We start from the raw sequence: 23,305 nt of genomic DNA, 5'->3' as shown, positions 1-23,305 counted from the left end.
TGTATTAAGCTACTTTTTGAAGACGCCTGCTCTCTGTGTACAGAGTGCATAAGTCACAAGTAAATATGATGAATCCTTGTCCTTCCAGCCCACAGCAGCACAGAAGGTATTTATTAATGTGGACTAACAGGCACCTGAGCAGATCAGCTACTGAGCTATGATACAGCAGCTCATGCTGGTATTGCCAGGTACAAGCCAGCTCCTCAGATTCTTCACAGCCTGTGTCTTACTGATTTTCAGTGCCTTTAAATTGCACTTTAAGTAATGTTTACTTATAACCTACTCCTGAAATTAACCAATGACACGAAGATTTTTTTAGACTGACAATGGTTTAATAATGGAATTAAACCCAAAAATTATATACTGACATAACAAAATAAATTGTATAATCATCAGTAATAAAAGTCACCATCAACAGCTTCAAAGCTCATAATTATTTATAAAACAAATAAAACAAGAATACTAGCAGTGAGTTTCCAAAATGGATCCATCTTTAGTCAAGATAAGCCATCATGCTCTGCTTTAAAGGTGAGTTTTATCTTGCTTGACTAGAAGCCTGGGCTGTTTAGACAGCTCAAGCCTAAGCTGTTTCACTAAACTCCCTTTCTGCTCAGTGGAAAATGACAGAACTCACAGAAAACTGATTCATCCCATGTGTTTTACACTTCATCCCTGCATGTCTCCAAGTGAGTGAAGTCTGGCAAGTACTCCACCTACCGTGACCACTCTGGGGTAAACAGTCTCTTTGCATGTCACAGTCTGCTCAACAAGGAGGGAAGATGTAAAAGTAACTTACAAACTAATGCTGCTGCAACTCCCAGATTTCAAAAAAGTTCTACTTGCTGCAACTGCATAACTACTTCAACCTACTATAGTTTTTGAAACTAGATAGAGCTATCTGTTTGGGATAGTTGGAAGAGGAATCACTACTCACTGGTAGGGGGCTTTTGCTTTTGACATCACAAAGCAGGCTTTGCTTTGTATTATACAGCAGATGTTTACATTGTATAAGCATCACTGAAGTGACAAGACATCAATGCAACTGTCACCCTAATAGCTTGATGCAAGCCTAAAGAAATTTTAATTTTTATTTGCAAGTGAATAAACATAAACAAGCCACAGATCAATGAACAGATTTAATGAATACTCACTGGCTCACTTTATGGTACAACTTTGCAATTCCTTGGTGTGTCCAGTCTTTTCCAAGAGTAGGCAAAATATGACCTAAAGTATCCGACCTGAATGACAGAAAAACAATATAACTGAACTGCAAAAAAAACATTATTTATAGAAGAGATGAGGCTTATACAAAGCCTTAACTGGTTAGTGGCAAGGGAAAATACAGTTTTCTGTAAGGTACTGATTGTGATCTGAAGATCAGTTTATTCCCATTTTTTTTGAGACAGACTAACACGCACACCCTTGGCCATGTCGTTTTAATTACTCTTGTGCCCCAGGACTTCTTTTCATGGATAAGCTTCTAAGGTAACAAGGAAGTTACAAATATATGCTATTAATCAGACCTATGTACAAGGCTGGTCAGTACTAAGCATATATTTTGAGATTTATTAAAATATTTTCTGAGTAAATCATAAGGAAAGTTTATGGAAAACTACAAATATGATATAACACACTTTCTAGCTTACTTCACATATAAAGTATGAAATACTGGTTTTAATGAATTTCCAGTTTTACATGAGAAAAAATTATTTACATTATGGTAGCATATAAAAGTTTGAACAGATGACCACCTCACTTGACTAAGCATTATATAGATACAAAGCAAGAAATACACAACCTAATCACCTTGCATCTTAGAGAGAAAACACTGGGCAGCAGCTTAGAATGGATTTGCAACAGTACTGTAGGGTGATGTGATTCTCTGCTCAGCTCAATAGCAGAGAGAAGAGCAGATCCCATTCACTTTAATGAAGCTTACAAAAAAAAAGGGGTGGGGGGCAGCAGAGGTGGATATTTATGCTGGCACCAAAATAGAACAACTTTGTCCTATAAAGGGAAAAAAAGAATTTTAAATCAAGTATTTTAGTTTAATTCACCCCAGATTGCTCTTGGATATTATTTTTTTTTCTAATTTAATATAGCCAAGTTTGATTTTAAAACAAATAATTTTAAAATTTTAAATTTCATTTTTAACAGTCAAAAGAAAACCATTTATTTTACTATATCTCCTTGTTCCACACACAAATGTTTCACCCAGTGTTAAACAAATAATAAAGATCAGTAAGTGAGTGAATTGTTTCAGTCACTCCAAAATTGTGGGGTTTACCTAAAACAATAATCTGAAACTTTCCATCACATTCAAATTCTTACATTGATTTTGTGAGTCTTGTCTTCTAAACACCAATGCCTCTGACTGGAATGCCCTAGTAATGCTTTTTAAAACAGAATTCATAGGCTTCTTTTAATGTATCCAATGTACTTCATAAACATGATGCAGCCAAAAGGTTTTAATTTTGCAGAAGGTTTTCCAATACTACTGTGAAGCCTGTTGTGAAATACCAACAGGAAACAAATAATGGGCACATATCATATGTGTCTTTATGAAATTAAGATTCAGCTAACGATTCTTGCATTGTTTGAAAGCCAAATAAACATAGACCACAAAACATCAGCATGTGATGATTCCCTGTTAATTTCTCAAAATTTCCTGTTAATTATTTTTTCCTTTAGTTGCAGGAACTCGTCCTTGTAGAGAAACCCTCTCTTGTTCCTGAACTCACCGTGTGATTGTTCCATCGATGTCAGAAATAATAACTTTCTCATCCCAATTCCACAGGTAAATAGTTCCTTCACAGCGGCAAGTGCCTTGATACTGTGTTGTAACACTAAAGGTGACATCATTGGGGCCATTCTTGAGTTTCAAGCTTTTCTGCAAGACATAATCAGCAAGATAATCAACAAACTGAGCATATGAAATGGAAACAGTGCAAACATAAAGTCACAGATGATCATTGCCCTGGTCACCCCGAATCTTACTGCTTTCAGCAGAGCTATTGCCTAAATGATAATAGCAGAAGTTTGCTCTGTGCAATACATATTAAGCGTTGATTTATGGAGCAGAAAAAAACAACCAACCAAACAAAAATCTGTTCCATAGTCAGGGATCTAAAAAAAAGAAAAAAAAAAAAAAAAAAAAAAAATTCCTGAAAAGTTCACATCAAGGTTAACAAAATATGGAACAGGGACTACCCATGGGTTTTTTCCATTCTGCAATACAGATAGATATGCAGAGAAATGTGCATAACAAGGCATTCCATGAACTCTAAGAAGTGTGTTTATATGGAGATTGCTGTTCTATGATATCACATCTCTTCCCTGTAATAACCCAGCTCTCATACCATATGAACCATTACCCTTCAGTCCCCACCAAATTTCCTCTTTCCTCCCTGCCCTTCCCTCTCACTGTCTCCTGTGTCACTTAGCAACACACTGGGAACTGATTTGAATCTATTTGTGGACTTAACCACTCATTTTCTAAACCCACAGGAGTTAAATACTTTAAATGTCTCTTTCTCTTAGTTGTATTTCACTGCAATTGTTTGGTGAGTTTAAAAGTAAAAAGGAGGTAAGAATGCAAAACCACTGACAGGTAACTGATGAGTCTCACCCACCATTTCATCAAGAAACCAATCTGAAAGTAGTTTAAGATTCAGCTAATTTATGCAAGGTTTCTGGATCTGAAAAGCATCAATATATTTATGTAATCCTTTCTGTTTGCTGCAGAAAATTACCTACACATCCCACCTGTCTCTTGGGAAAATTTTATATTTCTTACAGATTATTCAGGCAGTGAGTGATGGGCTGTTTAATGCTGTATGCCTTGTGTGGGTTTCCTTCAGAAAATTAATTGGCTGTAGATAAGACGACAAAAAGTATTTCCCTGAAGTAGCCCATTTTTCCAGATCAAATTGGATTGTGAAGAACACAAAACCGTAACAGTTTTATCACCATTAGTCAAAACACCTTTGCCATAGAGGAAGAGAACTGGTTCCAAAGAAATTAACAGCCTAGCCTCATAGTAAATTTTTAAGCTGCTCTTTCAGAAGTTACTAAAGTTACTAATAGAAAACTGTATTTATGTGAAATGTGGCTGTTTGCCTAACAATGATCAGAAAAGAAAGAACATGAATTAAAAAAAAAAAAAAAGAAAGAAAAAACAGAAGGAGAAAGAAGGAAAAGAAAGGAAAAGAAAGGAAAAAGAAAGGAAAAAGAAAGGAAAAAGAAAGGAAAAAGAAAGGAAAAAGAAAGGAAAAAGAAAGGAAAAGAAAGGAAAAAGAAAGGAAAAAGAAAGGAAAAAGAAAGGAAAAAGGAAAAGGAAAGAAAGGAAAAAGAAAGGAAAAGAAAGGAAAAGAAAGGAAAAAGAAAGGAAAAGAAGGAAAAGAAAGGAAAAAGAAAGGAAAGAAAGGAAAAGAAAGGAAAAGAAAGGAAAAAGAAAGGAAAAAGAAAGGAAAAAGAAAGGAAAAAGAAAGGAAAAGAAAGGAAAAGAAAGGAAAAAGAAAGGAAAAAGGAAAAGAGAGGCATTATACATACACATACAATACAAAAAAGGACACGGTTCCAGTCCACTTGTACAGGTCACAAGTACATATTTGGAATTTCTTTTTTTTTATTTTTCTAACTAGGATGCCATGTTTCCCAATCTCTGAACAACAGCACTTGCTGCAAGGTACAGCATCAGTGTTTAATAATGAAAAGAGAAGGGAAATATTTATTTATTTTTAAATATAACAAAATGGAGACTTAAATACATGACATAAAGGCTGATTAGGCTTTGCAAATCTGAATAACAGTAGTGTTCATGTTGTATTAGAAATGACATTTCAGGAGAAGGATGTAAAATTAACTCACAAGCTGGTCAGAAGTGAGTCGAAGTGTTTTTTTGTAACCAATTCCAGACAATAATGAGAGATGACTTGAGTTGCTTTGTAATGACCCAAGGTTTTGTTTAGCAGCTCTGGGGTCTTCGTCACTTGAAGAAGATTCATCTTTTATCCTGGAACATTGCACACACAGAAAATGATGTTATGCCAGTAAATGTGTCTCAGTATCCATTAAAAATGCATTTACAGCAAGTCAACAAATAAGTCATTGATTCTCTGCCCCTAAGTACAGTCTCACAGGAGGTCACTCACATTATTGCTTTAAATGTATCAATGAAGTGCCAAATTTTCATTCAATCATGCTTCCCACTATACATACTTTGATTGTTCTAGACATACACTTGTCTATGTCATCGTTTCAATTTTAAGAACTAAAGCAGGAGGACTTTCAGACTCTGAGAGGGGCAGAACACAGAGGGGTCTACTCCCTCCCATTCCCTGCTCCCTATATGTCAGGCAGCCCTCTCGCTCCTGGCTGCGCTGCTCTTCCCCTGCACTCCTTTACCACCAGCTCCCCACGTGCTCTTCAGAGCCCGGATCTATCAGGTTGTGTGTGTGTGTATATATATATATACATACCTGTATTTTTTGATACTTTATCTCTTATGTTACTACCTTTACCCTGTGTCAGTAAATCTGTATCCAACTGTCTTCAGTTTCCACCCTAAAGTCTGCTGTCTTTATCCCCCTTTTATGTTTCCTTTGTGGGAGGAGAGGGCAGAATAGAGAGTAGTTCTGTCCTTAGGTTTGTGGTCTGCCCAAACTTCTAAGTCTAGACAGCCTGTAAAATACGTTTACTTACTTAAATTTAACAGATGAAAATTCATGTGCCATACCATCTCACAAACCTTATAGCAGTAAAAAATAATAATAACATTACAAACTTCAACTACAAAAATTCCAGTGCTAAGGAGAAGGAGGTATTTGTTACAGTGGCTTTCTCTTCCCTCCCTTCTCTCCATCCTCAAAGACCTCAGCAGTTAATTAAAAAGAATTCATATTATTGAAATTTTTATTACATCCTTTTCTTTCAAAGGGCAACTTTAGATCATTTTATTACTCTTTCCCAGGACTTGCAGGATAAACCCATTCAGGATATGTTGAATAAAAGTTCCTTTAATCAATTCTCTTTAAATATTCATCAGGATTTTTTTTTTCTGCTGCAACACTTTTTTCAGAAATTTTTTAAAGACATTTTTCTTTAGAGAAAAAAGTTTTCCTACAGAAAAAAATCTATCACCTTAGGTGGAAGATAAAACATACTTTCAGATTCTACAAATCTCATTTTAAAAACAGTATTTTGTTTCTTTTTTGATCAGATCTCGATGTTGTTTGAACTTGGTAAGTCCTGACTTAATACCAAGGTACCCCATGCCACTACTAGCAACATTTAAAAGCCTATCTTACCCTTTGTAACATCACATCACAAAGCGATACTTAATGTCCCACTTGTCACATTTTGCTTGCAATCAATAAATTCTTACTGACAGATTTCTAAGGTCAGTTAAAATTTAAACAAAGAATAACACTTTGAGAATCTAATCTGCTTTAAGTCTTAACACCACTTTAAAATTTACCTTTACACAACCATGTAAGAAACAGACCTAAATGTCACTTGTCACTCTTAAAAATAAAATCAGCCTTTCCCATTTATGCTGTAGTTTTCAAACTTCAAAGAGGCCATTGAGGTAATAGCTACAGAACAAGAAATCCTCTTTCTACTACATCTGCCTGGACTGCAATTGTTGACCTCCAGAAAGAGTGATGGCTAATGTCTTTTTGTTTCATAAATGTAATCCTTGTACTGAGCTTAAACAGCATAAAGAACATTTGAATCTGGCCATTTTCAGCTCTAAGTGCAGACAGCACACAGATGTGCTGGCTTTACAGTAACATCTGCATGCACCAAAAAGGGTCAAGGTAGGAGAGCTGTCCCTGGATAACTCCTCTCTCCAAAGCTTCCAAAGCAAATTAAACCTCATCTTGCAGAACCCTCCTGAAGGAGATGTTCTGGACAAACATGAGAAGGAGAAGGAAGAGTTAACAGAAAACCATGAAAGTCTGAGACTTAGACTTCCCAAAATATACAGAAACAAATTAAGTTGTCAGGCCATAAGGACAAGTAAACCACAAATTTCAGCAATTGGGGTGTGACAACAGCATGGGGTAATCTACAATGTTTCCTTGAAAACTCTAGATGGATACCTATACTTTCAGAGAACTGTTTTTTTCCAAGGAGCTGTCACAGTGCTGCAGTCAAACTGCAGAAATGCCAGAGCACACTCACAATGTCTGCAACCCTGCCATGGGTAGAGCCTTCACATCTGCACAAATTGAATACATTTCACTGGTCCAGTACTTCTTTGTTTAAATATAAGAGGTTTTTTTCATTTTTAAAATGCAGCTCCTGCTCATTCCAAGTACAGATAATGTTGGGGATACCTGTTTGCCATGCTCATCTGTGAAGAGCCTCCTGTGAGTCCACTCCCACTCATACCTTGGTCTGGCTTTGTTTCCTGTAAAAAATAAAAGTATGAGGAGCATCTCCTGTTGGGCCAGAAGAAAGAGTTTTAAGAAAAATATTTGAAAACCAAATTCTGTCCTATGTAGACTTGGTAAAAACCTGTTTGTTTTCTTCACATGTAGGCAACATAAAACTTTATGGTTTCCTTAAAAAATAAAGGCTTAAAAATAAATAAAAAGTGCTAATATAAGGCTCAAAAAATAATTAGGGTTTCCTTTTGCAAAGAAGAAATACAGAAACACACCATTTCACATTTAGGAGTGTTTCACATTTAGTTCTGGAATCAGTCCTATAACTAACTACTCAAGTTCATGTACCTTAACTAGCTAGAAGAAAAAATAAAATTACTTTTCATAGAATCATTAAAATCTTTGATCCAATAAAATTTTACAAATTCTGTTTACCTTAAGTAGAAATCTGTCTGTTTCATACTACAAGATTTTTAAATAGTGAATGATTTTATGAGACACACAAACAATATATTCCCTTATCCATGTATAGCTGCCACAGCTCAACATATAACCAAATACTTTTACTCAGAGAGAAATTCTAAAAGCTTCTACAAACTGTAACAACTAAAATCTCATGCTCTGATGCTCATAGCCGCAGATCAGTATAAAGGTTATTCATGCAAGGTTAAAAAAGTTCATTCACTAAGGCACAACCATAAAAATGCATCAGAAGTCATTTTCTCCCCTCAAGTACTAATGTTTCAATGGTAGAAATTAATATGAAGAGGTTTTATAAGACAGCGTTAAAGATTAAATATGTCTAGACAGGAGATCAGTATTTCATATAAAGTTTTGAGGTTTTCACTGTTCTTTAATGTTCACCCATGGCTTTAAGGCTGCTACTGCAAACTCTTAATTCTTAGAGAAGAAATTTAAATTAAAGACTTTAATATATAGTAAGTTTTCCATCTTAGGTTTTGCCGAATTTTACACGTAGGGCTACTCATTAAATACGTCTGTTCTTCAGCTATCAAAAAAAAAGCTGCAAAAAGGTAGGTAATATTCATGAAAACATTAAATTAGTAGCATAGCTCTTTGATTCCAGGATCCTAAACAAATTTAATCATCAGATAATACCACCTCAGGTTTGTGTAATGGAAATAAATGCAGAACCAAAACACTGCAGGCAAATATTTCAGGTATGGTCTGATTCAAAGGTTTCTGAAGTCAAAAGAAGCCAGACTTAAGACCCTGTATAGGCATCTTTTAATGTTTAAGATCCTCAAACTGAATATTGCTCCTCACAGAAGCAAAGTCCTGAAGGATGAATATGAAAATACCCAGCTTTCCTACTGAAACCAGAGGGAAACTCTACTTCCTTCTTAAACTTACCTCTTTAATAGTGCTGTTCCTCCCTCGCCATGAAAACCACCACCTTCCACCCTTTTTGGGCATCTTGTCCCTCATTATAGATTCCACAGTAGCCTGTGATAAATGGATGGTAACATAAAAAAGAAAACAAAACAAAGGACAACCTGATGTATGTAAATGAAAGAAAGTGCAAATAACACAATTTTAACTGATAATAAATAGAATAAAAGTAAACATACTGTCTGTGGACCATAAATTCTACTAAAACAAAATCTAATGGTATCCAGAGCTGCTCTGAAGTAACTTAAGCATGAATACTTATGGTATTGTTAAAAGGAAAATGAAAAAGAGATAAAATCAAAGAAGAAAAAAGCATAAAAAAGGTATTAGTATAATATCTAGAATGGAAACTCTACTGGTTTTAAGGTAGTTACTCAGTGTTAATTATATTTTTAAAAAATGCAAAAATACATTTCCTCAAAGAGCTCTCATGCAAAACAGTAAGAAATCCACATGCAAGATAGTTATTCGCGTAACTACAAAGTTCATATTTAATCAGTAGTATGGAAAAAAGCAAAGTTACTAGCTTTCAAATTAGCTAACCATGATGCTATTAATTTGACTGATAATATTAGAATTGGTGGTTGTTATTTTTTTTAAGCCTAGCTTCTTTTCACCCTTTACATATAACAGATCTCAGTCTTTCAATACTCATGACTGGAGCCTTACGTATTATAACATGGAGAGCTGAATTCTTTCACTCAAAGAGCAAGCAAAAGACAAAAAGATAAAAATTTACATTAAAGGTGGGCACAGTATTTGGTATACCCTAAAATAGCTTAGCCACTGGCTTTCTGGGATGATAGCCTTCACTGTAAGACAAAAAAAAACCCAAATAAAAATGATAGTCACCTGTGATTTAAAAAAAAAATAAAAAATCATTCCAATTAATCTTAGGAATTAAGAGGAAGGGTTGAGTTCAACTAATGTATGAGACAACACAACCCTTTCCTAAGTTTCGCCATTGATTCTCTTCACTATACTACATAAAGCATATGACAAAAAAGAAAGAAATGACAGAGAAATAAAGTTGTGAACTTTCTAAAGAAAAAGAAGCAAAACAAGGAGCAGATGGAGCTACATGGGATGCAACTGTTGAGAACAATGGCTATAATTTAAGGAGGTTCTCTAACATATGGAGAACTTCAAGCAGACATCCTATTGATTTTTAGTGGGGTTTTTTGCAAGACCTCCAGTTTTCAATCACTTTATGAAGCCTCTTAGTATCTTAGTATTTCAGTTCCTCAGTTCCCCTATTACAACTAATTAAAAATCTCATTAACAAGTCATTAAGGAAACCAGTAGGATGACTGGCAGTGTAATTTTAGTTTCAGAGGTTCAGCCAAGTAAACCTTCCCAATCATACAGACTGTTCCAACTATATACACTGGTTTCTCCATTAGATTAAGACTGCACTGTCTACAAAGTGATCAGCATTCAAAACAGAAGTTAACCATCTATCCTGAGCAAACCCCAAAGCATTTGGCTCAGGCATCAAAGTGTTTACTTCAAAATGCAGTTACCTTGCATTATCTTTACTGCCACTGAAGATCCCATAGGCCTGTATCAATGTCTGAATCACTCTGTGGAAGTGCCCCACAAATACTGAGTGGGATAACTTTACACCTTCTGCAGGCATTTGAGTTCCATGGGATGAATCCCACCTTTGATGATTACTAGAATAATTTCAGTAAAGCACAATATTTGGCTCTCTGACATCCTAGAAATTTAAGCCAGGTTTACCAGATGTTTGGGACTTTTAGGATCAATTTAATGGTATTTAGAGTATTTTGAGTCTTGAAGAAATTTTTATCCCAAGATGATGGCAACAGCATTTGAATTCACAGTGATTAAACCCAAAGATATGTGAAATGCAGCAAATTGCAGAAGGAAGATTATGTTCCAAAATCAATTATATCTATGGTTAACCAGGATAGAAATTAGTGCCAATGGTGACACATTAGGTCATGTGGGATTTGACTAAATTCATCAACACGTTTAATATAAGGCAACATAATGATGTCACACAGTCATAACTTTCTGCCACTGCCTACCTGGGTTAGTTATGAACAGCCAGCTGAGAAATAGAAAACTAGCAAGCTACAGGCCTACTTTACCTAGCAGTTAAAGCTTATGCCCTGAAGTTAAAAATCCTGGCCTTTAATTTTTATTTGATAATATATGCTGTATATATATTAAGTGGAAAGCTGTCACCAAATATTCAGTTACAGCAAACACTAACATAGTTTGATTTATGTATGTTTACTATCCATATTAATGAAGAAAACAGGAAGGTCTTTTTCCTTCAAAATATTTCTAATTATCTTAGCCTAGCAAATAAACACATTCAGAGACCAAATTTAGTCCTGCTTATTTAGCCCTTAGCATAAACTAGATGGTTATGTGAGGACAGATACTACTGATGTGCAGATTCTTTTGTACAACAAGCCCCTCCCTGCCTTAATAAATAGCAGAATGCCACAACTCCTCCCCTGACCAACCTTCATGTTCAATCTCACCTTTGGCAAAGGTCTCTGGAATGCCTGCATTGCCAGCAGAAGGGGACCAGCTGTTGTCCAGTTGTAGTATCTAGGCATGCAAGAGAGATGATTATGGAATTTTGTAATCCCAAGGTTCCAATTCACAATCTACCAAGTATTTACCATTAAAGCCATTTAGCCTCTCTAGCACAGCAGACCTACCTCATTTCATAGTATGTTCACAGGTATTCACAGGTATTCACAGCATACACTTCTCAGAGTATGCAAGAGAAACTAGGGCCTTCAGTAGAAAGAGTGTTTGTTAGGTGTTCCTCACACCCCTTCTATACATCATTATCATAGCATGAGCTGCATGTTTTACAAAGTGTTTTTTACTGTTTTACCATCAAGTAACAACACAAAAGTTAAGGGCCATGGTCTGTAGGGTGTCAAGCTTTTGCTACTTTGTGCTTAACATCAGTCAAATCTTCTTAGAAACAGTAGGATAAACACAGTATTATCATCTGTCTAGGGAAGCTGACACTCATGCAACGACCAGAGAACATGACAGTAAGATCCTCACTAAGAATTCTTCCCAGTATATCAGTAGGTAGGTAACCTTTACCATCAAATTCAGAGAACCATGTCAGGGAAGAAATAGTTGACTCACCTCACCCCATTAAGAGGGTAAGGTATGAGACTACAACATACAGGCACATACAAACTATCACATCAGGATGCACCAGGCACCTGAGATTAGCACCTGAGATTAGCACAAGCAATGTCTGTGACTTAGGGTAGCCACCTTCAAGTGCAGCACAATGCCATGATCTCTCCTCTACTCTGTAACATTGCATGCCAGGTGCAGGAAGCTCTGAAGTTAAAACAAGCTCCAAATAAGCTATATCTGGCATAGACCATAGTTCTGTGCTGCTGCCCACAATACAAACATATGAAATAATGTCTTAGCTTTGCAGAAATAGAAGTTTCATACTCAGTGGGTTAAGTTTGACAAGTCTTGAAAAGCAATGATTCCACAGAGGCAGAGTAGAAAACACTCAGTATATATACAGACAAACTGCTGGGCACAGAGTGCTTGCAGACTTCCATATCCACGTAAAAAATACGCAAACTGGCTCAAGGCAAGCATTAACAAGTTCATATCCTATTTTATTTTTACTCTGTTAACTGTGTGTGAACACTATCAACACTTAATACTAGCTCCAAAAATTCAAATTTATAGAATCAGGAAGATCATCTAGTTCCAAATCCATCTGCCATGACTAGGGACACCTCCCACTGGACCAGGTAGCTCCAAGCCCCATCCAACCTGGCCTTGAACACTTCCAGTGACTGGACAGCCACAGCTTCTCTGGGCAGCCTGTTCCAGCATCTTCTGCCAGTCAGCTGTAGCAGATTATCTGAAATTGTTCTTCACTTTCAATTTGAAGGAGAAACGTTAACTAGAAGAGTCTGAATTCACTAGAGAGCTGACTCCTCCTGGATGAAGCTAAGCTATGAACATTCAAAACCTATTTTCAGCTATGGTTAAACTGATCTTATGCACTGAAGTACCACAGAAGTTGTTTTGTTAGCACAGTAAGATATTTTGTTCCCAAAATGTACTTACTTATTTCCAATCTTAACCACAAGGTTAGGGTCATCAATTATAGCAGGATTGTCCACAAACTGCTGATATGTTACTGCATGTTCTAAAAATTCTTCTGTAGGGAGAAAAAATTACATACGTAAAGCATGCATTATTAGATGCCTAGGAGGAGCCAATCTAAACCTCTCAGCATTTCTGACACATACGTTTTACAGACAGGGCCAGCCCTTCATTACTAGGGTAACACAATTAGCAGTATTATAGAACAAGATATTCAGAGAGTCTCAATCTAGGAAAATGCTGATGGTTTCTTTGTTAGCTGATGGGTATCTTTCACACTGAAAACACAAGCTAACTGAAAGCTCATGGATGGAACTGTGAGGAAATAAAATTAGGCTTCTAAGCAAGGCAAAGAAATACTTCATTATGCCTTTCACTGTTCACCTGTCCATGTTAGGAGCAGGAACTAATGGGCTCTATGTATATGTAAACCAACAGTCAGAAACTTGTGAGGCTGACATAAAACTGAAAATGTCTATGAATAGATAAATCTTCCACCAGCTAAGACTCCTTTCACAAAATCTATAATTCACAAGTGATTCAGATAATGATGCAGCTCCAGTATATCAAAGTACATTTGAAATGTTTTAATAACTAGCTTCTAACATCAGGTTTGTATAATTTTATGACACTGTATCACTGAGGGAAGTACAAGTCTTAACCCATTTATCATCACATTATGTGCTCAAAGTTTAAGGTACAGGGTACTGAAAATAGCTTCCCTAAAAGATACACAAGAAATCTTTTGCAGAGGTAGAACAGGAATTCAGGTTAAAGTTTACAAGTTCTCCTCACAGTGTTCCCATTTACAGACCACCTTTCTGATTCCTGCCACTAAAAGCTGTGGATTTCCTAGCTGTTTACTCTACCATGTGGCAAAATTACGATTAACACTATTGTTATACAAAGTGCAGTACTTTCAAGAAAAAAAAATCCAATTACATATTTTTTAAAAAATAGGCATATATTGTATTATTAAAATGTGTTAAAAATCCTAAAGTCCTATATAAGTCTACTATTTTAAGTATGAAAAATTCCAGTAAACCTAGCATTACAGGGACAGTATTTATCTTCTCAGCATTTTCTCGAGTTCAGCCACAGGAGGGCACTGCTTCCTCAGTCTAGGACGCTAACACTTGGCTGCCAGCACATGCCTATTACTGAAAGTGAGTTGGTACCTTTGGTTATTTCTTTGTTGTCAATAAGGCCTCCGCAGAGAGAAATGGCAATGGAAGGCAAATCTCGAATTCCATCCGAGGTGCTTTCAGCTCCACTGTCAACACCTGAGCTCCCAACAGACTGTGGGGAGTTGCTGGCAGACCGAGGCCCCGCATCGTTCGTGTTCTTGCTTTGGACATTATCCCCACTGGAAAAGAAGAAACAGGCATTTATCCCTTATGTATTCATTACCAAATACACTAGCACCATTTACATCTGACACTATGTAAGAAAAAAGAATGGTGAAAAAAAGAAGGAATTTGCTTTGTTTTGCCATACATTTTAAACTAACTAGGCCTCAGGTATCCTCAAATATTAGATTACTTGTCCTTGCCTAAACTAGGCATAATTATAGTTACATGTATTTACAAGAGACAGGAAAAATAAGACAATGAACTATACAATCTTCGTAGTCAAATAATGCTAGTATAAGCAGAGTTTATACTAGTAGAACTGATTCTGCACAGGAACAAGAATAAATAGGTAAGTTCATTATTATTTATTTTATATTAATTATATCAACTAATAGCTAAATCAAAAAAAAAGTTGTGTATGTTTTTATTTATATATCCATGACAAAAATACACAATACTCTACATATACACTACTAGGATTAAAATTTTAAGAAACACTAAAACACTGTACCCATTTAAAAATCTGTGTATAGATGAGATTGTTGTTGCAAAGTGCAGGCTTACCAAACTCTGCTCTCCATTCCAGATTTATACTAATATATCTGAGAAAAGAGTTTTCAATCCATCTTTTTTTCTCCATATTACTAATCTTTCTTAATTTTATAGAAATGCTAATACTACAGCAGCTGTGTTTAAGTAAGAAAGAAAAATAAAATATGCAAGTTACTTCATTTGTTGCTCAATTACTTTAGCCAAACTGTAATACAATGTAGAAAGAAAGGACTATAAATGTTCTAAGAGGCCCTGATAAAAGAACAGAAAACATTGGAAATTTTATGTTTAGGATGCAAAATTTTCATAAACAAAACTGTCATGCATCTTCCAAAAATTCTTTTCTAATATTTATATTTATAGGTGATCACCCACAGCAGAACTACATGAAAGCACTAATTTTGTGCCAATACTATGACCAGTAAGGTATGTTAAGCAAGGACACAGAGATAAATATATCCCAAGGCCAATTGCTCTCCCAGGGCATGCGAGTAACACTCACAAACATCACTGTACATTACATAACAATCCACAATCCATACACGATGTTTAATTAACCAAAATAGAAAATCAGTCTCAAGCACACCTCTCAGCCCCAACTGCAGAGCCTTCCAAAACCTCTAACATTCCTCTCTACTGAGTTTCATTGTCCTGCCTTCACCTCTGCTTGGACTCTTTTACAGAGACCTTAACTGGTTGGCAGTGAAGGTTTTGATCTAAATCTGAAAGGTGACAAGAGATCTTTATATAGTAAAAAAATATAAGCAAAGGACTTATACTTTTTGGGGAAATAAAGTGCAGCAACTTCTGGATCCATGTCAGTGAGGTCATCTAAATAGACACCATCAGCACCAAGATGCCGGCTTCGTTTGTCTGTAAGGGATGGCAAAAATAAGCCTATTAATGAGCGTTTTCTGAGTAACAAGCCAGAAATGTTAATACAGCTTATTTATTTATTTTAAGATTGAGAAACCAGACATATTACAGCAGTTTGCAAATGGTATTTGTTTAAGATGGTACTGCCAAAAATTGCACAAGTAGTTGCTCATATGCATCGTTCAGACTTTGAATATGCAAAATGGAAGCAGGACTGGTTTTGAAGTATGGTGACAAAACCCTACCCCAGACAGAAGCACCAGGAATTGGAAATCAGTGGTCACTGTATGAATAACAGCAAAAGGAAAACTTTTTGCATATTTGTGTAGGTCTATTATCACAGCAAGGCACTGACAGCTTTTACTCGCTGAAAACTGATCTTCAGCCCTACCTTGCACCAGGGAAATAACACAACAGACTACAATAATACACTACAGCTGGCTTGGTATGGAGACAACTCATGGTTTAGCACATTACATGTGCAATTCACGTGTTGTGTGTGCACATGCACCACTGCAGGGGACAGGACAACCCTCCTAGGTTTTTTACTAGTCACAGAATTATTGCTGTCTGTTGTTGCTGGTGCATCTATCTAGACAGCTGACCACTGCAAGGCCTTACATAATTATAGACCAAGCAGAGCTTTAAAATGTAACATTTGTAATAGAAATAAATTTAATATGAAGATTGTAACACATCATTGACAGAGAGTCCAGAAATGAAGAAGCAGAAAAGCAGATGGAGTTATATTTCACAAATTCAGGACAGGACATGTAACACACAGAAGCCGAAATTCACCTTATTTTAGAGCAGATCTGTTGTTTGTGCAAAAGCCATACTAAAACTTTGTGACAGAGCAGAGAGGTTTCATAATTACCAGTGACATATAACTCAGAAAGCTGTCAGAGCTGGTGAACCAGTAGATCTAAAGAGTGCTTTTACCAAAAAGTGAGGTCTCTGAATATGTCAAATACGGATTAATTTGGATTAAGGTTTGCAGCCTTCCTCATTCATGCAGAGCTGCCAAAAATCCCAGACCAGGAAGAATCTTCCACCTTGCTTCATAGCTCCTGTTAATAGCCTGCTGAATTTTTGAAGGTTCTTTCCAAAACTTACTCCTTTACAGATCTGAAAGTGCCTTCAGGGCCCAAATTAATTTAAATTACAATGAGGTGCTTTATCACTGTGAAATTTAAAGACAAAATCATACATATAAAAGTGCAGGATCAAAAGGTTTACCTTTTTTTCTGGAAGGGGAATCTGTCTTGCCAGCTGGTTGGGATGAGCAGGCTGTAGATTGTTTTAATTCTTCATTGGCAGACAATGGTGCCACAGCTGCTCCTGGAGACTCTAACTCTGGCTTATTTGCATCAGCAGGTGAGGGCTCCCTTTCATCAGCAGTTGCTGCACCTGCTTGTCCAAGGTCAGGTAGAGGAGCTACAGTCTCAAACTCCTCTACAGGAGAACTCTGGATGACCCGAAAGTGAGTGCTTTCAGAAGGATTTACATCCACTATGCTGGGTTCCTTTGCTTTGAGCAGAAAGCTGGCCTGTGAGGAAAAATAAGCAGAACAAAAGAGAAAAGCTCTTTAAGAATGCCACCACCAGAGTTTAAAACTTGTTCTCTTCACTCCAGTGATATCAGAATCAAAACCAACTGCAGCAGAAAGCCACCACTAATTGAGGTGGAGACTGTAGTGTACAAAAAGACCTCTCTGCTGTGCATTTGCTTCAACAAAATTCCTCTCTATCTCAGGGCCAGGAAACATTTGTTCTGCAATGTGCTCTACAGTCTTCATTTCCCACTGACCTGCCAAGGTGCACATCACAGATCCCACTCTGTCCTCCTCCCTTCCTGTGCAAATCCTAGCTTACAAGATAAGGTCTCAGGTACTTCCTCATTTTCTACTGTCTATCAGTGGTATTGAAAACATCTGCAGTACAAGGAACTTTCCTATATTCTCTAAGGAGCAAGAAGCAATTCTATTACATAAACATTGCAAATTTTAGGTAAAAACAGGATCCATTTCCTCTTCAGCAGTTTGCAATATAAGAAGCACATACCCATTATAGCACAAGAGATACTAGTAGGAATTAAATTACTCTGGATACCTTTGCAGCCTGGGGTAGCTCTCCCCATGCCCAGTGCATGTGGGGATTATTCTTCGATCCACTTCTGTCTGTAGGTTTACTGACTAATTCTGAATCACTTTGAGGAGTAGGAGGGCGTGAACCTGATAGGCTGAAGAAAAACAACATAAAAATATTACAGAAGCAAAAGTAACATTGTCCAAACTGATAACTACTCAAAGCACTGAAGATCTAAACAATCATTAGCCAACCTGAAAGAGATGGAACAAGAGCACTGGAGCTGAACATTTCAGGAGGACTTTTTGTTTTCTACGTGGAAAAAAGCACACAGATGGTACCAGAGGCAGTAGATAAAGAGATGTTAGTATTGTTATAATGAATACAAAGTGCAGAAAATGGACATTCAAAAAGACACTTGATCCTGACTAAACAATAAATTAGGCAAAAACCAGATGATTGCTTACTTCTATTAACTTGAAGAGTTCTTCCCTCAGACGCATGATACAGGGGAACTCTAAGGATTCAAGAAATGCCTGGTGGGTTTTTCTGCAACTCATACATCTCCCACTTTGTAGGATTTTCAGTATTTTCCATGTAACTAGGGCCGATTCATAGAATCACAGAATCATAGAAAGTTAGGGGTTGGAAGGGACCTCTAGAGATGATCTAGTCCAACCACCCTGCCAAAGCAGGATCTCCTAGAGCAGGCCACACAGAAACACATCCAGGCAGTTCTCTGTCTCCAGAGAAGGAGACTTCACAGCCTCTGTGGGCAGTCTGGTCCAGAGCTCTGTCACCCTCACAGTAAAGTTTCTCCTCATACTGAGATGGAACTTCCTGTGTTCTAGTTTATACTCATTATTCCTTGTCCTATTAGTGGGCACCACTAATAGAGCCTGAGCCCTGCCTCTTGAGACCCTCCCCTCAAGTATTTATGGACATTAATAAGATCCCCTTTCAGCCTTCTTTTCTCAAGGCTAAACAGCCCCAAGTCTCTCAGTCTTTCTTCATAGGAGAGATGTTCAAGTCTCTTAATCGTTCTCAGGTCTTGGACTCACTCCTGGAGATCCCTGTCTCACTGAAACCTTGGAAATCAGGAGCTCAGGCACTTCAGAAAGTATCAGCAGGCAATAATGCTTCTACTGCTGCTTTAAGCTCAAAACATCTAGATTTAAGGAAGCCTGGTCACTGCAGGAGTTACTATGTCCCCTAAACACATTGTCATCTTTGAAATATCTACTGTTTACTCAGAAAAATCTCCAGCCTGGGTTTTGGTGTCTGTTCATCCCAGGTTCGCTTATCCTGCCAAATGACCTGAGAGAATAATGTTGTTGCTTCTGTTTGAGCTAGGATCTCTGCATTTTGCAGTAAGAACACTGATCTGCAGAAGGGGGAAGGGGGGGGGGAGGGAAAGGGAACTTGTTTTTTCTATAATTTTCCCTGAAAATGCAGAACACCCGAGTGGGGAAGAAGCCAAGGCTTCTCAGTACCAAGAGGCACAATATATTCCTAGACACACATGCCAGTGCCAGAAATATGGCACTTGTATATGTGTGTACATTAAAACAGGCGGTTATCCTCTGAGAAGGCTCTTCATGTCAAAGTCTGCCCGGTGATCCATGCACACACCTGGGTTATTGATTCAGTGTAGATATAGCTATAACCACAGTGAGTTTGGAACAGGGTGAGAATCTAACTCCCACGCTCCCAAAACAAAGTAAACAAAATAGATACCATCTACTCAACTTTTGACACAAGCACCATAGAGACATCTTAATTCTCATTCTATAAATACTGTTTTTCTGTTCAACAAAACACAAGGACTTAGTAGTAATAAAATGACAAATGTTCAGAATCCTTTTCAGTTGATTTCTCCTTGTAGGTATGTGTACAAATGCCAAAAAAAACCTCAGGTAGACCAGAATTATCACTGCAATGTCACCTTAATCTAAAAGGCCCAAGACCAAATCAGACTGCAAACATGCATCCACAAGGCAAACAGGATAAATTATTTTGTTTGTATAAAAAGATACTAAAGGATTCTTGTTCCTTCTATCATCTGGAACTGGAATTTTCTTTGCCACTCACAAACACTAATACAGGGTTGGTGGCCTCCTGATGAAAGTTGGTTTTGCATTACAGAGTAATACCTTTACTTTTTCCTGTTTGTTTAATACTCATTAGCTGTTCTCTCTAACTAATACCCTCCTGGAACAGCAACAATAATCTCTGTAGTTTACAGACACAGATGGCAATTACACCTACTACAGTCCTGTTTATATAGTTCTGCTTCCATATGTAATGCCAGATGTCTCTTTACCCTGGACTATTTTGGCTCCTATTCACCTCACACTACTGCCACTACATTAAAATGAGAATGAAGACTAATGAAGCTTACAATCACATTCTTTTAGTATTTTTTTGTTAGCTTAGTTAGGTTGAATTAAACCCCGAATTTCTGTCACATTTACTTGCATCAGTGGTCAGTAAGGTTGAGTACCAAGACTATGATCATCTTAATATCAATCAGATTCAAAATAGGTTTGCTATTCCTCTCATCACCAAGACATTTGTCTTGGGCTAAACTATGCTTCACAATTCTCCTGTCCGTGTACTGACCAAGCCCAGCTGAAATCCTCTTGCCTTCCATACATTGCTGAGACATTGCAGATCATCCTGCCAACACTGCACAAGAAGGAAACTTCAATTCAATCATTTAGAATGGCATATCTGATTCACATCCCATAAATGCTGAATATTTTTCTCACACTCCTATGTATGCCTTAAGAGCTATGACTGCACTTAGTGTAATCCAATGTCCTAGAATAAGAAAACTGGCCAGTAGTCAGCAGCTCTGCAATAGCAAACAATGCTGATCTTTTCAGTGTTTCCCACTGAAAGCAAAGAGCCTTGAGAAACCAGTAGTGTGACCTGAGAAAAAGTTCTGCCTTGACTTAGGACAAATAAACCAGGAAAAGACAGTGAGAAGTAAAGAAGCCTGCTTTCTGTGTATGTCACAATAGCTGAGAGTCTTTGAACCTCCTCTGAAGTGGCCATAACGCAGTTTTTATTTCACACAGATGAAAGCAGCTGCAGACAGAGAGAGCCCTACACTTATCACAGTGCTATCACAGCACTGCAGCTCTAAATGCAGACTGCAGGACAGGTGACTTGCAGAGCAAAATCCAGGGAGCCACCCATAGCACATCACTGCTCCATACCAACATTTGCAACTGCCCTTCCCATCCAAAAAAACCAATGAGGACAACAGCTTCAAATGTCCCAGAATTTCACCTTGACTTGTTGCTGTTATATGGTCACTTTAAAGCAAGTAGACCTAGAAGCTGTGAAAACCTCAAGATTTTCAGTTTTGACACAGCCTTAGGCCACCTACTATAGCACATGTGTTGAGATAAGAGATGAGAAATTTAGCCTGTTGTATTATTCAGTTTCCCTAGTATTACTGGAGAATTGTAGAGACAGTCAGACACGTAGTGTAAAATTTTTAACTGCTGTGACCTCTCTCCACTGACTTTATGGTGAGAAAGTGCCTGGCTGCAGAGTTTTGAGACATCTTGAGTTTAAGACACCATAAAGTGTCTGTATCCACTTTTACCTCTGTAGAAAAGAGCCCACAGTCAGAGGAATCCTACACTACAGCAAAGGCTTAAGTCTAGTTCTCCCAAACCTTGGACAGGACATTTTATCTCTTGTGTCATTTTGCAAGATGCTCCCTCACTGCAATCTAACATATAGAAAGTCTTCCCTGACCCAAACCAGGGAACACAGGAAGTAAAGTTCTCTTTTGGTACTGGGCTCCTCTCATTACAATTTTTGCACTGCTTGTTGCTCAGTTAACCTCTGAGACTTTTGTTTTACTTCTACTTGTGCAACCTATGCTAGAGCAAACTCAAGAAAACCATGGGATAAAAATGTCATCAAAGTATACGCTAAATGTAATAAGCCAAATGGAAATATCCTATCTCCAGAGGAACGTAAGTTTTCACTAGCTAAAATCTTTTTTTTATAATGCCAATCAACTTCAGATTTAAGCCGTGTTTTTATTGGCCTAATTTTGTTTTAATCATCCTCATTTTATTAATGATTCATCAAGGTAATTTACCTCCAGTTTATGCTTACAAAGAAGCAAGCAAAGGAAGTGGTTTTCAACATCACTTTCTTTCAAAATGCCTGGGTTAGTAGTAAGTGCAGCTGTAAGTTCAACAAAGTTCATATACTGTTAATGTGTCAAGAGTTTATTATGTGTTAAAATTATTAAAAAGCAGCCCAGAAAAGAGGAAGGACAACTGTTCTACCTGACTGGAGGAGAAAAGTGAAGAGACTGTTGAGGACAAGAGCTAGATAGGCCTCCATCTGCTGGAGCAGTGAGAAGAGAGGATTGCCCTGTGCAATCTATAGGCTTACTGGCAGCACAGCATGTTGGTAAAAAGAAAAACAGGGTGCCATTATTCACAAGTGCTGATTAACATAAAACCTCTTTCAGCTACATGAATGCTGAATTTACATCTAGAGTTTTCAAAATCCAGAATACTGCAAAACAAGAAGCAAAGAGAATCTGCTGTTGAAAAAGCCATTGAAGGGGCAGGGTATTGACATGCTATCACCAGACTCGTGAAGCTCATCATGTTAAGCTTTACAGTCAGTGCAGAATTGTCCCTTCTTTTTGACAGTGTTCCACAGACACAAGAAAGGAGGTCAAAACTGATCTGTTTCATTATCAAAGGTATTCCCGTATACAAGTATGGGAAAAAGTAAGAAAATACTGTATTTTTTTCTTTTCACAAAATAAACTTTTCATATCCATCTAACTGCAATTCAGTAGATTAGCTTTGAAAGTAAACAAAAAGCTCACATTCTTATTCATTATGAAACTCTTATTTTATACATCAATTCCAATATTACAAGTTCTTAAAAGGATTATACTCAAAATACTAGATAATTGCATTCACTGAAGTCCTTCTAAGGTGTATGTATCAAGCAAAGATACAAACGTTAATCCTCTCTATAGTATTTATATGCAAACAGTGACATTACCAAATATATTCTTCAGAATTCATGGACCTGCATTTTTATGCATCCATTTGTTGAATCAAGAACAAAGACAACCACTACCTGATTTCAAATACTGACAGCACTCATCTAGTAGCTGACAGTGACCATGTTTGACACCCAAATTTTTAGTAAGACTCAGTATAGCACTGACATATGTGAGTTTAATGAAAGAGGAAGATTATTGAGAGCTGTACAGACAGAAACCTACCTTTGAAGAGACGACCATTCTCCATCTGAATTAGGGTAAGATGCAGACTGAGAAAATGTAGTAACTGCTGGAGCCTTCATGACAGATGCATCATCAAGAAACGCATCTGGAACAGGGATTCTAGGTACAGGGAGAGATGTGACATTTAAAAGCCATACTTGATTAATGAACTCTCATACACTTCAAATGATTAAAAAA

The 23,305-nt window shown here is 37.1% G+C and overlaps 1 protein-coding gene across 4 annotated transcripts in view; it reads right to left on the bottom strand.

Annotated features, from left to right (window-relative positions):
• The window catches only part of LPIN1 (lipin 1), a 77,317-nt gene that overhangs the window by 10,374 nt on the left and 43,638 nt on the right, over positions 1–23,305 (bottom strand). For 3 of the 4 annotated variants that reach the window (XM_030446845.1, XM_030446846.1, XM_030446847.1), the window contains 13 exons: positions 23,108–23,227; positions 22,143–22,250; positions 17,848–17,977; positions 16,976–17,285; positions 15,640–15,733; positions 14,135–14,322; positions 12,918–13,011; positions 11,327–11,396; positions 8,769–8,861; positions 7,344–7,417; positions 4,870–5,014; positions 2,742–2,890; positions 1,152–1,238 (listed from right to left, as the gene is read on the bottom strand). In XM_030446845.1, coding sequence (XP_030302705.1) covers positions 1,152–1,238; positions 2,742–2,890; positions 4,870–5,014; positions 7,344–7,417; positions 8,769–8,861; positions 11,327–11,396; positions 12,918–13,011; positions 14,135–14,322; positions 15,640–15,733; positions 16,976–17,285; positions 17,848–17,977; positions 22,143–22,250; positions 23,108–23,227 — 1,662 coding nt within the window. The remainder of the gene's footprint in view (positions 1–1,151; positions 1,239–2,741; positions 2,891–4,869; positions 5,015–7,343; positions 7,418–8,768; positions 8,862–11,326; positions 11,397–12,917; positions 13,012–14,134; positions 14,323–15,639; positions 15,734–16,975; positions 17,286–17,847; positions 17,978–22,142; positions 22,251–23,107; positions 23,228–23,305) is intronic. The other variant, XM_008495027.2, reaches the window with a different exon arrangement.

This window comes from Calypte anna, chromosome 3 (assembly GCF_003957555.1).
Source record: "Calypte anna isolate BGI_N300 chromosome 3, bCalAnn1_v1.p, whole genome shotgun sequence".
Lineage (NCBI taxonomy): Eukaryota > Metazoa > Chordata > Aves > Apodiformes > Trochilidae > Calypte > Calypte anna.
This window is presented reverse-complemented; position numbering and strand designations above follow the sequence as displayed.